This window comes from Siphateles boraxobius, unplaced genomic scaffold (assembly GCF_051911475.1).
Source record: "Siphateles boraxobius isolate OS27281-9 unplaced genomic scaffold, OSU_SipBor_1 48, whole genome shotgun sequence".
In the NCBI taxonomy this organism is placed as follows: domain Eukaryota; kingdom Metazoa; phylum Chordata; class Actinopteri; order Cypriniformes; family Leuciscidae; genus Siphateles; species Siphateles boraxobius.
The window spans coordinates 11166227-11182287 of NW_027509119.1; the positions used below are offsets into that span (position 1 = coordinate 11166227).

General features: G+C 39.1%; 1 protein-coding gene across 1 annotated transcript in view; it reads left to right on the forward strand.

The window, feature by feature from the left end:
• tollip (toll interacting protein) overlaps positions 1–16061 on the forward strand; it is a 36349-nt gene that overhangs the window by 1527 nt on the left and 18761 nt on the right. The window contains exons 2-3 of the mRNA XM_077201993.1: positions 1036–1185; positions 3939–4121. Of these exons, the coding sequence (XP_077058108.1) occupies positions 1036–1185; positions 3939–4121 (333 nt within the window). The remainder of the gene's footprint in view (positions 1–1035; positions 1186–3938; positions 4122–16061) is intronic.

A 16061-nucleotide genomic window follows, 5' to 3' on the forward strand; every position in this document is an offset into this window, starting at 1 on the left:
CACCTACCTGATAGAGAAACCGAGCGTAAAGACAAACTGAAGGCATACATCTTTAGATGCCTATAACTATGTGATGAATGGTCTTGACTTGTGGCAACGTTACATTGCGCGGTCCTGCCCAGCGCCAAGGCCAGAAGACGACAATGTAAAGAGTGTCATTACAGTGTAATTTTAATGATGTGAATATTTTCTAGAAATACAAATTTTTTTATGTATTAAAATTATATTAATTAACTATGTATTTGATTATTCTTTCTTATCAGGTTATTCAAAAAATCTATCACAATCAATCACAACAATGTATACATTCATAGATGATTCACTTAAGGGGGTCTATAGACCACTTTTGTACGTCACGCAACGTCACGGCGTTAGCTGGAGGCAAAACAAAGTGAAAACCGGAGGCGGCCAATACAAACCAGCACAGATCCGGCTACATAATAAGGATCTTAAATTATTATTATTTTTATTTGTCATCTTGTTGTGTTTCTGGGTGCAAGAATCACCTACAGGATCCAATTTGAAATTTTATCACACAATGTTTTCTAAATTATTTTGACTATTTGTGAATCATCTATGATTGTATACATTGTTGTGATTGATTGTGATAGACTTTTTGAAAAACCTGGTAAGAAAGAATAATCATATATATATATATATATATATATATATACACACACATATACAGGTCCTTCTAAAAAAATTAGCATATTGTGATAAAGTTATTTACTTTACATTATTTTCCATAATGTAATGATAAAAATTAAACTTTCAATTAAACAGTTCAATCTCTTTACCAGGAGGCACATCACCCCGATTTTCCATCAAACGTGGTGTTAAACAGGGTTGCCCTATTTCTTCACTTCTCTTTATAATGTCTGCTGAAATGCTTTGTCTTTATTTACTAAATGGCTCCATTAGAGGTATTGGACAACCAGCATTCACTGATTTGAGATGATCACATAAAAAAATGACTAGTAATTACTGTTAAAAGGGTATTTTTGTAAATATTGTTGATGTTCTTATTCTGTTTAGGTCTACATTGGTGAGTTGCCTCAGGATTTTCTGAGGATCACCCCGACTCAACTGCAACAGCAGGTACAGTTAGACGCCCAGGCAGCCCGACAGCTGCAGTATGGAGGATCTTTGGGAACAGCTGGTCGCCTCAGCATAACTGTAGTACAGGTACCTTTATGTATGTTAATATTAGACAGCTATAAAGTATTTTACAAGGGGAATTTAATTTTGTGAAACGTAGATGTAGAAATGTACTTTGCTACATTGCAAAGCATAATACCTTATGTTTTTACGTTACTACATCAACATGTAATTTTTCATTATTTTAAAGTTAACTTAAGAGTACTTCTCATTTTCCCAGTTGACTAGCTATTTAATTCAGTTCAGTTCACATTTATTTGTATAGCTTTTCACACTACATATTGTTTTAGCTTTACTGAAAATGCATGTCTACATTATAATTTAAAGTCATCTGTTATCAGAGGTGACATTTCTTTAGTAATGTATTTCAGAAATGTACATATACAAATCACACCGTTTGCTAACAATGTATTAATTTATGGCAGAAACGATGTGCTCATTGAAGTAATTATTACAAGCTGTGAACATAATGATTACACTATATAGAAATTTAGCATTAGTGCATGTTGATTCAGAGTTTGCGTCATCTGAAGTCCTCCAAAGAGTTTGAGTCATCTCTTCACAGGTGTTGGTACACCTGATGTGGGCATTGTTTTTGTTTCTGAGGTAAATATATTTCCAAGAGGTCCCAGAGATAGGGCTGGGGCGGTGTGGATTTTTCTAACCGCGGTTGAAAAGCAAGATTTTCCCGCGGTATGGCGGTAACCGCTTTAAATAGCCAGCCCCCCAGACAGACTTTCGCGCACGCACCAGAAGTCGTTTCTGCTAGACAGACTTTGTTAAATATTGTCACCTACATCCGAAAAAAAACGAGCACAATTTGAAAGTCAAATTTTCATCAAGCAGTAATTTGGCATGAACCAATCACTGAATAGATTTCCTTATTTAAGAATATTCTCAGATACATTCGCATTGAATTCATCATTTTCAGGAGAATACATTATGATGTTCACATTGGAAATGAAAGAACACCTATTGCAACATGTCTTAATTACAAATATTATACTCCATATTTATGTTTACATAATATAGTGTTATTTCTTATTTAATCTATGTCATTCATATGAAGAGTGAACAGCATGAGTAAGATAGGATCATAAGATGGGTCAGACATGATTTTGACCACTTTATTAAGTTTTGTTTTGTATAAAGCCTTTCTTTAAATTAAATTTCGTTTTGTATAAATTGTACCTTAATTTTAATCACTGTTTCATTAACTAATTGCATGGAATTAAGAAATAAGAAGCAATTAGCAGACATATAATCAGGAGGACGTGGAAGCGCAGGTGCGATCTCTTGCGGGTGAACTGGAGCTCGTCTCAAATGAACCGAAACTCGGCGTAGGCTGGGCCTAAATGTCTACTTTTAAAAAAAATTCAAAACGAAATGATAACATTTTAGTCTACAGTAGCCTAGTCAGGTAAGGTCAGGTTTGCCGATGTGCGTTATAGGCTATTTACTTATATATATTTATCCCTGTGCGCCGATCGGAGACGGAGTTCACTGCTGATGAACTGCTGATATTTTGGGGATACAACATAGCCAATATACTAGGGACTTTAGCCTTTAAATATCTTTGCTGCATTGGATCTTTCTAGAACAGCCAAGAGGCAGCGCCTCACATTGCTCATAGACCTTAAAACAGTCAGCGCCGCGGATGCGGTTTCGAAAATTGATCAAAAAACGTTGGTGCGGGTGGATGGCGGACAGATGATGAGTTTTGTGATGCGGTTGCGGATAAAATAATAATACCCCATCCGAGCATCTCTAATACGAATGGAATGTTATTATGTGTCATGGAACATTGCGCTCCTCAACTCGTGAAAGATCGGATTTGCTCCATCTTTTGATGATAAGTTTTGTTTAGAAAACCTTGAATCCATGTAAGCCACTTTATCATTAGACCCAATCCATGTCATTAGAATCAATGAATCCATGTCATTAGACACAACGTGCACACATGTGCAGGGCCAAGTGTATTTTTTTTTTTTTTTTTTTTTTTGCGGTGATGACGGTGACGAGCTCAGACCCGCGGTTGGAGTCACGTGACCGCGGTAATGCGGTAACCGTCCCAGCCCTACCCAGAGTGTCCTAAGGCGATCCCAAGCTAGCGTCTCTCCGTTGTGAAGTGTTTCTGATCTGTTGACTGATTATTTCTTGAGCTGTTATTGACTGGAAAATGAATCAGCATCTAAGTTAAGGTGCGGTGACTGCGGTCACATTTGCAAATTCTTTCGTCCTTGTGCGAAATACTCGATTGAATGGATTCCTATTGAAATTATAGAATTTTGCCTGCGAAAGTTCGTTGGACAACAGTAAATGTGACTACAACTTTAGGATTAGGATATGTAACTTTTGCCTTTTTGGCCAGTGTAAGTAATATATATATATATAATTCTAGTATAATAAAAAAAAAATTATATAGAAAATATGTCTGTTTTACCACGTGTATTTTTATGTTTTATGCTGCAGGTCTTTCTCATAAAAGTGACTAACCTGTTTAAAGGTATAATAATAATAGTATAGTGATAATAACATGTAATTTATTTTGCTCACATTTTCTGTGGTTAAAACACTGATTAGGCCTAATATGAGCAATGCATTTCAGCCAGTTTCTTTGCTTAAACTGCATTTGTACATGAATGGCTCATTGCGACTTTTTGTTTTGTTTTTGTGCATCTGTGACTTTAGGTGTCCAAAAATAATACAGAATATTTGAAAGGAAATTCAAAAGCCTATAATCTATTATTTTATCTTATATCAGATTCTTATTTCCACAGGCCAAGCTTGCAAAGAACTATGGTATGACACGCATGGACCCTTACTGCAGGATTCGACTTGGGTATGCTGTCTATGAGACTCCTACTGCCCACAATGGAGCAAAGAACCCTCGCTGGAACAAGGTCATCCAGTGCACTGTCCCACCTGGGGTGGACTCCTTCTATCTGGAAATCTTTGATGAGGTCAGACAAAAATAACTTTGTATTACATATAAACCTTTTCATTTTTGTTGAGCATGCCATCATTTTGTCTTGCTTCATTCTATATACTTCATTCTTGTCTCTTTCTCATCTGTGCTATAAATAATAGAAAGCTCTCATCTATTTTTGTACATCGATTACTTCCTTGAAATAAAGCAATCTTAAAGGAGAACTCCGGGCAATTTTTAAGTTAATCTTGATCGTTAGACCTTTGTGAGTACTGACTATAGAAAAAAAAACGAACCGTATTGGTGCTTGCTACGCGGAGCTGCGACCGCGAATGCCCAGAGCTCCCACCCAGCTAAAACGGCAGCTATGGGGGCATCGACATAAAGAGCGTTTTTGAGCCTCTTAACAGACACAAAATGCAATTAAAATGTCTGTCCAACATGAACAGGGACCCTACATGTGAACAAGATGCGTTTAGCAACTTAGCCATTGTTTCAACTCACCTTAATAGTCTTTTAGACGGCAAGCTGTAGTCTCGCGCTGCAGTCCCGTGCTGTAGCCGGAAAAGGTAAACAATGTCCAGGTGGGAGGAGGGTTGATCATGTGCGACGAGTCTTCGTACATGGAATGGCATTTTTCTTCAAACGGCCCCGCTGTGTTGAGTGTGTGTAGTCATCCTTGTCAAAGTGTTCACTGCAAATGCGGTAATCTTTAGCGCGTAGTACTTCTACGGGAGTTTGCACATCAAGTTGAAATACAACTAGCCACAAACTGCAGAATTCGAGGTCATGGAAAGGAAGACGATGAAAATTTAAGCTCTTATATTTTCGCATTCTGTTGTCACAATTCGGAAAGGCACAAAGACGAACCATTTCTTCTTCACTTGTAAGCAACTCTGATCATAACTCGTTGCACATGATCAACGCTCCTCCCACCTGGACATTGTTTACCTTTTCCGGCTACAGCAAGGGACTGCAGCACGAGACTACAGCTTGCCGTCTAAAAGACTATTTAGGTGAGTTGAAACAATGGCTAAGTTGCTAAACGCATATTGTTCACATGTAGGGTCCCTGTTCATGTTGGACAGACATTTTAATTGCATTTTGTGTCTGTTAAGAGGTTCAAAAACGCTCTTTATGTCGATGCCCCCATAGCTGCCATTTTAGCTGGGTTGGAGCTCTGGGCATTCGCGGTCGCAGCTCCGCGTAGCAATCACCAATCCGGTTCGTTTTTTTTCTATAGTCAGTACTCACAAAGGTCTAACGATCAAGATTAACTTAAAAATTGCCCGGAGTTCTCCTTTAAAGGGGAATTTGGCAACTATTTCAACTTAATAAAACTGTTTAGAAATCATTTGGATGGTTAAATAACCTGTTCCAGCAGAAAATGGTGACTTTCCCCGTTCCCCCTAGCGTTCCCAGGCGGAAAACCAACCTTGCAACATTGGGACTAACGTCCCAGTAAGTTGGAAATAGGAAGTCTTGTGAGAAGCGAGAAACATGAACTGCTTTACGGCAATTCGACGTAAACACACATACTTACCGGTTAGCCACGCCGGTTAGCTATAAGAACTATAAAGTTAAAAAAATAATATTTAATACTTAATTTTGTTAACGAAAACTATGACAAAATGTTTGTTGATTGCCTTTTTTACACGACACCGGCATCATTAAACAATAAGTGTGACTAAAGCAACATTCAGTATTGTTGACAAGAATTGTTTAATATGAAGTTTAAATAAAAAAATGTACTAAAATCTGTCTTAATTTCTAACAAAAAAGAAGATAAAATAATTTACAACCCCAAATCAGAGAAAGTTGGGACATTTTGTAAAATGCAATAAAATCAAGAATCTGTGATTTTTGTTAATTCTATTTAAACTTTTTTTAACTGACAAAAATACAAAGAAAAGTTTTCCAATGTTTTCACTGTTGAGGATACTAATTGTTGGAGTTTTGCTAGTGGAATATTTGCCCAATCTTGTCTGATACAAGGCAGCCGCTCAACAGTCTGTGGTCATCGTTGCCTGATTCTCCTTTTCCTGATGGGTCATACATTTTCCATAAGAGACATATCTGGACTGCAGTAAGGCAGGGAGGCACATCCCTTCTAGGGTGCAGAGTGTCTAGAAACCACTCAGTTTTACCATGTGCAGAATGAGGCCTGGCATTGTCTTGCTTCCCAGGAAAGACGTCATCCAAGATGGCGCCAGTGTTTGTGGCCGGCCATCTGGTGCAGAACAAACTTTCGTGATTTTACTGCTTGTGTTACTGTTTATGCAATGTATTGACTCTCTCCTGCTTTATGATCGTCAAACGCTGATCGATCTCCGTCTTGTGTTGGAGAAGTCGCCTAAGTGTGACTGGGATGGTCGGAAAACTTTTCTCCCTCCCCCCTTGCTAAACATACCTGCTCATCTTGTACGAAATCCAGCTTCCCTTGTCCGGAGAGGACGCTTGAGACGCCGTGGGAAGCGTAGCGGCCAGCTAGTGAAGTTGAAAGCTTACCTAGCGGACTATTCTGCCTGTAGACCCGGCGTCACTTTGGTTCGCCTTTGGTTCACTATATATCCTGGCGTGCTATGGATCCTGCCGGGACCTGGTTGATACCGATTGTCGGCTCAGATATGGAGTTTTCTTGCCAACACTCACCTCGCCCTAGGAAAGGGCGGTGTTAACCATGGAAACCTTCGGTCTTTGAGTTATGTAACTCGTACGGCCAGTTCCCCTGCTCCTGTCAGAGCTGCCCTGGTCAACGCTAGATCACTTGTGAATAAGACCTTTATTCTAAAAGAGTTTTTTTCCCAGCATAACTTGGATTTTTTTATTCGTGACTGAAACTTGGTTAAATATTGGTGAGTTGAGCCCTTTTTCTGAACTTCTACCGCTGGACTGTACATATTTTAACTCCCCGAGGACTACTGGTTGAGTAGGAGGACTTGGCATTATTTTTAAGGAAAAATACAACTGCAGGCAGTTGTCAATGATAACATTTTCGAGTTTTGAGTTAACAATGTTTGAATTGGGCAAATTTCAGCCTGTTCTGTCTGCTCTTATTTATCGACCTCCTAAATATAACAAGCATTTTATCAGGGACTTTACTGAATTACTGTCTGAAATTATGCCAAAATATGACCGGATCTTAATTATAGGATATATGAATATTCATGTATGCTGTCCGAGGAATCTGCTGGCTAAAGATTTTTTTAAATTAATCGATTATTTTAACCTTACACAGTTTGTAAGTGGTCCAACATAGATTCATGCCCACACATTAGATCTTGTCTTGTCATGCAGTTTGCCTATTTTAAATATTGAGATACAAAAGGCTGTTTTTTCTGATCATGTACCAATTTTATTTGATGTTTTCCTTTCAAACAATACTGTTAAGCACTGTGCTCCATCTCGTATCCGCAGGATGATAAAACCTGCCATTGCTGCACAATTTTCCGAAGCATTTAGTATTGTTATAGAGACTATAGAGCCGTCTGTCTTCCTATGTACAGATCAGCTCATTTCATGTTTTTCATCCACCTGTATAAATATTCTTGATAAAATTGCACCACTAAAGCCCAGGCGCTCCAAACCTAATTCTGAACCGTGGATTAATGACTTAACACGAGTGGCTAGGCAAAAGTGTAGGAAAGCTGAACACCAATGGAAAAAACATAAGTTGCAGGTTTTTTATGACATCCTAAAGGATTGTTGGTGTAATTACCAGAGAAAGGTTAAAACTGCAAAGGCCAAATACCTCTCTGATGTTATTGATAAAAATGGCCATAAACCTCATGTTCTTTTTAGAACAATAAATTCTGTTCTTCATACCCCCCAATTAGGCTTGCTACGGTAGTCGGTGTTACCGGTGTTACACGGTGTTGAGTCGCAACACAGGTTTCATCACTTGCCCACCGCGAAACCGTAGGAAAAAAAAAGGTTTAAAGCGTTAAAAATATTTAACGCAATTACGCAGTATCCGTTAAGTCCTGCCTATCACACACACACACACAAGACCCACAGAAAAAACGAGCATCAGTATCGAGTTCTCTTTCGGATTTTTCATTAAGAATAATAACGAACCCACCATTCAAGCCATTCGCAAAGACCCTTTAGTAACTGTTGCCTTGTCACTGTCGCTGAATCCGAAATCGCCCCCATACCCTCAAATAGGGCGTTATTTGAGGAGATAGACATGTTTAGTGGTGTCCGAAACCATAGTGGACATTAAGTGCACTTATTCATTCCCACATTGCACTGCATTAACGAGTGTAGGCTACAGCTTCTGTATGCTCAACGGCTGTCCGAAATCGCTCACTCGTTTTCATTCACACCTTGAAGTGAGCAGTATTAGTGGACTAACCTATGGAATAGGCCTAATTTAGTGAATGAGGGTTTTGGGGGCGATTTCGGATTCAACCCGTGTTCTCAAGCAGTGAAAAATAGAGGAGACTGACAACGAGCTGACAGACAGGACCGAGCACGTAATATTGAAACAAAGTCTCAACTTTCAAATTTGGTTAGTCAAAGACAAAACAATAAATAGGCCTACCGTTTTATGGCTGTTTAATGTGTCGTGACAGATTGCCTCAGTTAAAGCCAAATTCAAATCCACCGACATTAATCTACTTCTGACTGCTTTGTCGGACAAAAATGGTGGATTTTGATTGGTCTGATCGCATGTCAATCAAACTCCCTGCGAAGGATGAATTGAATTGACGCTAAAAGTGAAAGTGAAGTGCTGCCGCACCAGCTTTTTATAAGCGATGTAAAAAAAAAAAATCGTTTCATTTTCAAATTAGCGCCAACTCAGGGCACATTAACAAAACAGTGCTACTCCGCACGACCGCACCATTATGCATGCCCGTGCAAACGCGCGCATTTTACGTTTGCCTTTAAATTAGCGATTTAAAAGCCCCCGCCGGTGATAGCTACCGGTATTACCGGTGTTGTCACACGTCGATTAACCGGTGGGAAAATATCCTCACCGTCACATCCCTACCCCCAATATATAATGCAGGAAGAATCTACTGTGACCTGTGAAAAATTCCTCCACTTTTTTGTGGAAAAGATTACTACTATTAGAGCTACCATATCACCTCCAGCCTTTGATCCTTCCATTTTCATGGTGTGCTGCAGTCTTCGCTGAGTTTGAACCTGTTTCCATCATGGCCCTTAATGATATTGTTACACATTTAAAACCATCAATCTGTCCCACTGATATTATCCCACCACGTATTTTTAAAGAGCTATGAAACATTATTGGACCAAATATTCAAGCAATCTTAAACGGTAGTCTTATTTCTGGTTATGTGCCACTTTGTTTTAAAGATGCTGTGGTGCAGCCCCTTATTAAAAAAAATAAATCTGGACACTTTAGTTCTCTCAAATTATCGTCCGATTTTTAAACTTCCTTTTGTGTCCAAGATTTTAGAGAAGGCAGTTCTAGTACAGTTACAAGCCTATTTAGATCTGCTTGGTATTCTTGAGGTGTTCCAGTCTGGTTTTAAAGCTTTTCATAGCACAGAGACTGCACTTATAAAAGTTTTTAACAATCTTTTGATTTCAACAGATTCTGGAGATTCTACAATTCTGATGCTTTTAGATCTTACAGCAGCATTTGATACGGTTGACCACAGTGTTCTTATCTTGCGTCTCGAGCACAGCGTGGGGATTAAAGGATATCTCTCAGAGAGAGTGTTTAAAGTTGAGTATGGGAGCTCTACTTCACCAGTTGCACCAGTGACATGCGGAGAACCGCAGGGCTCTATTTTGGGACCGATTCTCTTATCACTTTACTTGCTTCCTTTAGGATCTATCTTAAAGAAGCATAATATTAGTTTCCATCTGTATGCAGATGATTTACAAATCTACCTGCCTATAAAGAGTAAGGGTGAGGATTCGACAAAAAGGTTGTTAGATTGCTTTTACGACATTAAAGCATGGATGGGTTTAAATGTTTTACATTTTAATGAAAGTAAACCTGAAATTATGATTTTTAGACCTAGCAGTTCTACTAGCACCTCCAAATTGGACCTGGGACCCCTGACACCCTACGTCAAGTCTATGGTAACGAACCTTGGTGTAAAGATGGATACTGATCTTCACCTAGAGAACGAGATAAACTCTGTTGTAAAAGCTAGTTTTTTCAACTTGGGTTACTCACCAAATTGAAGCCATTTTTATCTTTTAAAGATTTGGAGAGGGTTATACATGCTTTTATCACCACCCGCCTGGACTATATTGTAATGCTTTATATATAGGAGTTAACCAGGCCTCTCTCTCTAGATTGCAAATAGTTCAGAATGCTGCCGCTCGACTCCTTACAGGAACCTGTAAACGGGAGCACATTATGCCTGTTCTTGCCTCTCTTCATTGGTTAACAGTTTGTTTTAGAATACAGTTTAAGATTGTATTGTTTGTTTTTAAATCTCTTCATGGGCAAGCCACAGCTTACATAGATGATCTACTGATGATTCATGCTCCTCTGAGGTCATTAAGGTCTGCTGACCAACTACTCTTATCTGTTCCTAGAACAAGACTTAAAAATAGGGGAGATCGTGGCCCCTAGGCTGTGGAATTATCTGCCTATGTGTGTCAGGGTTGCTCCCAGCCTTGACACTTTTAAATCATGACTTAAAACTCACTTTTATTCATTGGCTTTTAAACCAGCCTGAGAGTTAATTTCTGCTTTTTGTTTTGTTTTGTCTTTTCACTTGTTTAACTGTGTCTTGTGCTCTTGTCATGTGTTTAAAATTTGTCTGAAATGATGTCAGTGTTCAGCACTTTGGCGAACCTCGGTTGTTTTAAATGTGCTTTACAAATAAAATTGTATTGTATTGTATCTTGATGGCAGTTTATGTCTCTGTACAATCCAAATATATGCCTCCATTTCAAGGGTACCTTCACAATAATGCAAGTTACCCATACCGTTTGCAATGATGCACCTCAATACCAGGACAGATGTTTGCTTTTGCACCTGTCGCTGGTGAAAGTCTGGTTGGTCCCTTTCGTCTTTGGTACTGAGAACTCGGTGTCCATTTTTTCCCAAAAACAAGCTGAAACATGGACTCATCTGACCACAGCACACATTTCCACTGTCTTCTAGACCAGGGGTTCTCAACCTTTTGCAACTCATGGCCCACCAATGACTGTTTAAAAACATTCTGAGGACCACCTTTCTAAATATGATAGTATAAACACATTTACATTTACATTTATTCATTTAGCTGACGCTTTTATCCAAAGCGACTTACAATTGCTATGTATGTCAGAGGTCGCACGCCTATGGAGCAACTAGGGGTTAAGTGTCTTGCTCAGGGACACATTGGTGTCTCACAGTGGATTCGAACCCGGGTCTCTCACACCAAAGGCATGTGTCTTATCCACTGCGCCATCACCACCCCATACACAGAATAAAAGAAAATTCAAAAAATACAATGATATACTCTGCTGTTAATCTGTTATGCCACTGTAGCGGTCAAGTCAACTATAGATGAAAACTGTCCTTGTATAAAAAAGACTTGGGAAGTTTACTCAGTAACCATGTATTACTGTAACATTGATAGGACAGGTCAGACCAATGACTGGGTCAGAACCACAAGGGGAAAACTCTTTTATCAAATGAATTAATAATACATCCTCACATCCAGGCTAACATACCTGTAACAACAGGTCAGACACACAAGAGGGGAACATTCTCTCTATTCATTAGCAGAAATGTTCAACAGTTCATTCACCCCAATTTATACTCTACGTGTAATTTATCAAATACAATTAGCGATATGGGCATGTTTAAAATAATTTTACATAAACAAACATTACGTAAATGTTACATGTATTATATATATATATTATTTTTACAATTCAACTAGAGAAAAACTGGACACGTTACTTATACTCCTTCCCACACATCCAAAAATGAGGAAGTCTAACAGGTGTGTCACATGTCAAAAAAACGTTTTCATCAACAACCACTCTAGGTCTAGGACTATTAATAAATCCCATCACATTAATATACAGTATTTACATGAGCAGGTTTTTGGAGTAGTTCACATGAGAAAAAAAAAACATATATACTGAGACACCTTGCTGCAAAAGGCATATCCTGCATACCCTCAGTGAGACACTTGGGCTTGCTTCTTAGAGATAATTTGATCAAGTCTAGGTGAAATGGGTGAGAGACTGACACGGAGAGTAGCATTCAAAGTAGCTTTCAGTTTGCTCCTTGCTTTTGATTTTGTGATGGTCACAGTGGAGAACCCTGACTCACATAAGTATGTGGTGGTGAAAGGCAATAGAAATTTGATTGCCCGCTTTGACAGAGAGGGATATTCACTTGCAGCCAGTAACCAAAATGAAGCAAGGTCAACTTGTGTGAGTTGAAGTTTTAGGCTACTGTCAGCTGATAGTTCCATTAGTTCATTTTCCAATACAGTGGAAAGAGCCATGTCTTCTGAAGCAGGATCCACAAATCCAAAGGTTTCCATGTCGAGGGTCCTCTGGGAAGTAGTCAGTAAACTTTAGAGACAACTGAGACAAGTGCTGGGTTATAACACTTGATATGTGCACATGAGAAGAGGCTTCCAAAGTTTCACTCAGATGTGGAAACATGTCAAATTGTCCCTCCTTGATTCTTCTATTCCAAAGAATGAGTTTTTTCTTGAATCCCTCAATTTTGTCTGAAACCAAAAACACTGTGCTGTTTCTGCCTTACATTGATACATTCAGCTGATTTAACTGATCAAATATATCAGATAAGTAGGCCAGTTTTGCACAAAATTTATCATCAGTGTAATGCTCAGCAAGAGGGGAGCGTTGCTCTTCCAGAAATGTGTGCACTTCTTTTCTCAGTTCAAAAAGACGATTATGCACACATCATCTTGAAAGCCAGCTTATTTCACCGTGGTACAAGAGCTGCAAATGATCAGCATCAAGACGTTCACACAGTTGAGTGCATTTTTCTTAATATAGTTAACAGTTTTCACAGCAATGTTCATGACCTCATGCAGTTCTGGTGACATCTGCTTTGTTGCAAGACTTTCTCTGTGCAACAAACAGTGCGTCCACTTTGCTTCTGGCGCTTGCTCTTGGATTTGTTTAACAACACCGCGGTGTTTTCCCGTCATAGCAGTCGCGCCATCTGTGCAAATACCTGAGCAGTATTTCCAATCAAGACCTTTTTCAGTGAAGTATTCATCAAGGCAGCGCATGACATTAACTGCCGCTGTTCTCGTTGGAAGTTCTTTGCAAAATAGCAGATCTTCACAAAGATTACTGTCCATGCAGTATCGGACAAAAACTAACAGTAACGCGGCGTTGCTTGTGTCCGTCGACTCGTCCAGCTGTATGGCAAAATAAGGGTTTGCCTTTATTTCAATGTCAATCAATGTCATCACTCATGTCAACAATTAATCTAGCCACGGTGTCATCGGAAAATGGTATTGACTGAATTTTGGTTGCAGCTGCATCACCCAGTAACTCTACACATATCCACAGCACTTGGCAAAATAAGTTCCTCGACGATAGTAAATGCTTTCTAGTAAGTGCAGTGAGTTTGCTTCTTTCTTCTCTGAGAAAATCAATAATATCAGAAAGGTGATCAGCTCATCCTTGAGTTGCGCTGGGGTCAGGCAGATCAGACAACAGCATGACAAAATAGCCAGTATGTCTGATTTCGAAGAAATTGATGGCAAAATTTTGGAAGAAACCGTACAGCACCTAAAAACATCAACCTGCGCCCTTGACGCACTTCCCACATCTTTTTTCAAAAATGTGTTACACAGCTTAGAGGCAGATCTCCTAGAAGTGGTAAATGCCTCACTTCTCTCTGGGAGTTTTCCGACCTCCCTGAAAACTGCTGTTGTCAAGCCCCTCCTGAAAAAGAGCAATCTGGATAAGACCATATTAAAAAACTATAGACCGTCAAATCTTCCTTTCATAGGCAAGATCATTGAAAAAGTTGTCTTCAATCAGCTGAACAAATTCTTAAGCTCGAATGGATACATTTGACCATTTTCAATCTGGTTTCCGACCGCACCACAGTACAGAGACCGCGCTCATAAAGATAATAAATGATATTCGCTTAAATACTGATACAGGCAAATTATCAGTGCTGGTACTACTCGACCTCAGTGCTGCATTTGACACTGTCGATCACAACATACTTCTTGACAGGCTGGAAAACTGGGTCGGGCTTTCTGGGATAGTCCTAAAATGATTCAGGTCATACTTAGGAGGCAGAGGTTATTATGTGAGACCATAAGTCTGAGTGGACATCCATGACATGCGGAGTCCCTCAAGGCTCAATTCTTGCGCCACTCCTATTCAACCTGTACATGCTCCCATTGAGCCAAATAATGAGAAAGAACCAAATCGCTTACCATAGCTATGCAGACGACACACAGCTCTACTTATCCCTATCGCCTAACGATTACAGCCCCATTGACTCCCTTTGCCAATGCATTGATGAAGTACACAATTGGATGTGCCAAAACTTTCTTCAGTTAAACAAAGACAAAACTGAAGTAATTGCGTTTGGAAACAAAGATGAAGTTCTCAAGGTGAACGCATACCTTCAGTCTAGGGGTCAAACAACTAAAAATCAAGTCAGGAATCTGGGTGTGTCTCTAGAGTCAGACCTTCGTTTCAGTAGTCATGTCAAAGCAATAACTAAATCAGCATACTATCACCTGAAAAAATATTGCAAGAATTAGATGCTTTGTTTCCAGTCAAGACTTAGAAAAACTTGTGCATGCTTTCATCACCAGTAGGGTGGATTATTGTAATGGACTTCTCACTGCCCTTCCCAAAAAGACCATAAGACAGTTGCAGCTCATACAGAACGCTGCTGCTAGGATTCTGAGCAGAACCAGAAAATATGAACACATCACACCAGTCCTCAGGTCTTTACACTGGCTGCCAGTTACATTTAGGATTGACTTTAAAGTATTATTACTGGTATATAAATCATTCAATGGCCTAGGACCTCAATACATAGCAGATATGCTCACTGAATATAAACCCAACAGATCACTCAGATCATTAGGATCACATCGGCTAGAAATACCAAGGGTTCACTCTAAGCATGGCGAGTCTGCTTTTAGCTACTATGCCAGCCGCAGCTGGAACCAGCTTCCAGAAGAGATCAGATGTGCTCCTACAGTAGTCACATTCAAATCCAGACTCAAAACACATCTGTTTAGCTGTGCATTTACTGAAAGAGCACTGTGCCACTGTTCGTCCGACTGTTTGCACTGTATTTTATTTTATGTTTTAATTACTCTGATTTCATTTGATTATTTCTGTATTTTATCTTTTATTCTAAACTGTTTTAATTGTTCTGATTTCTTTTGATTAATTTAATTTCTTGAATGTAAAGCAATTTGAATTACCATTGTGTATGAAATGTGCTATATAAATAAACTTGCCTTGCCTTGCCTTCTTACTACGAGCAACACGTGCGGCAACCATATAGCTAGCTTTCAATGTGACTTTTGATTGAGTTGATAACGATGTTATGACTTTTTGTTGAGCCTGAAGCCCATCTTTTTTCCTTAGAAAATATTATTTTGGCTTCCCAACACAGCCCGGGTGTTTTGAGTTCAATGTCTCTGCAGCTTTGATGGTTTTAGCGGCTCATTTGACAAAATTTGTCCACATTCGACACACTGCGCCTTCGGCTAAGTCTCAGTATCTGCGCTTATAAAGCCAAATTTAATGTATTCAGCATCGTACTTTCTCACCACACACTTCGAAGCCTTGGCTTGCACAGGTCTGTCTCCCGCATCTGCTTTTCTTTTCAAAAAACGATCCATATATATGCATATAACGTAATGTTACTGCATCTGTTTGAACGAACTTTCAATCTGACGTTGTGACGTGATTGGTGTTGCGACATTTAAACATAAATTAGCTTTTAGATAATGCATCTTGACTTGAGTGTTTTTGATCAAATAAATTCATAAGAACGATTAGATAA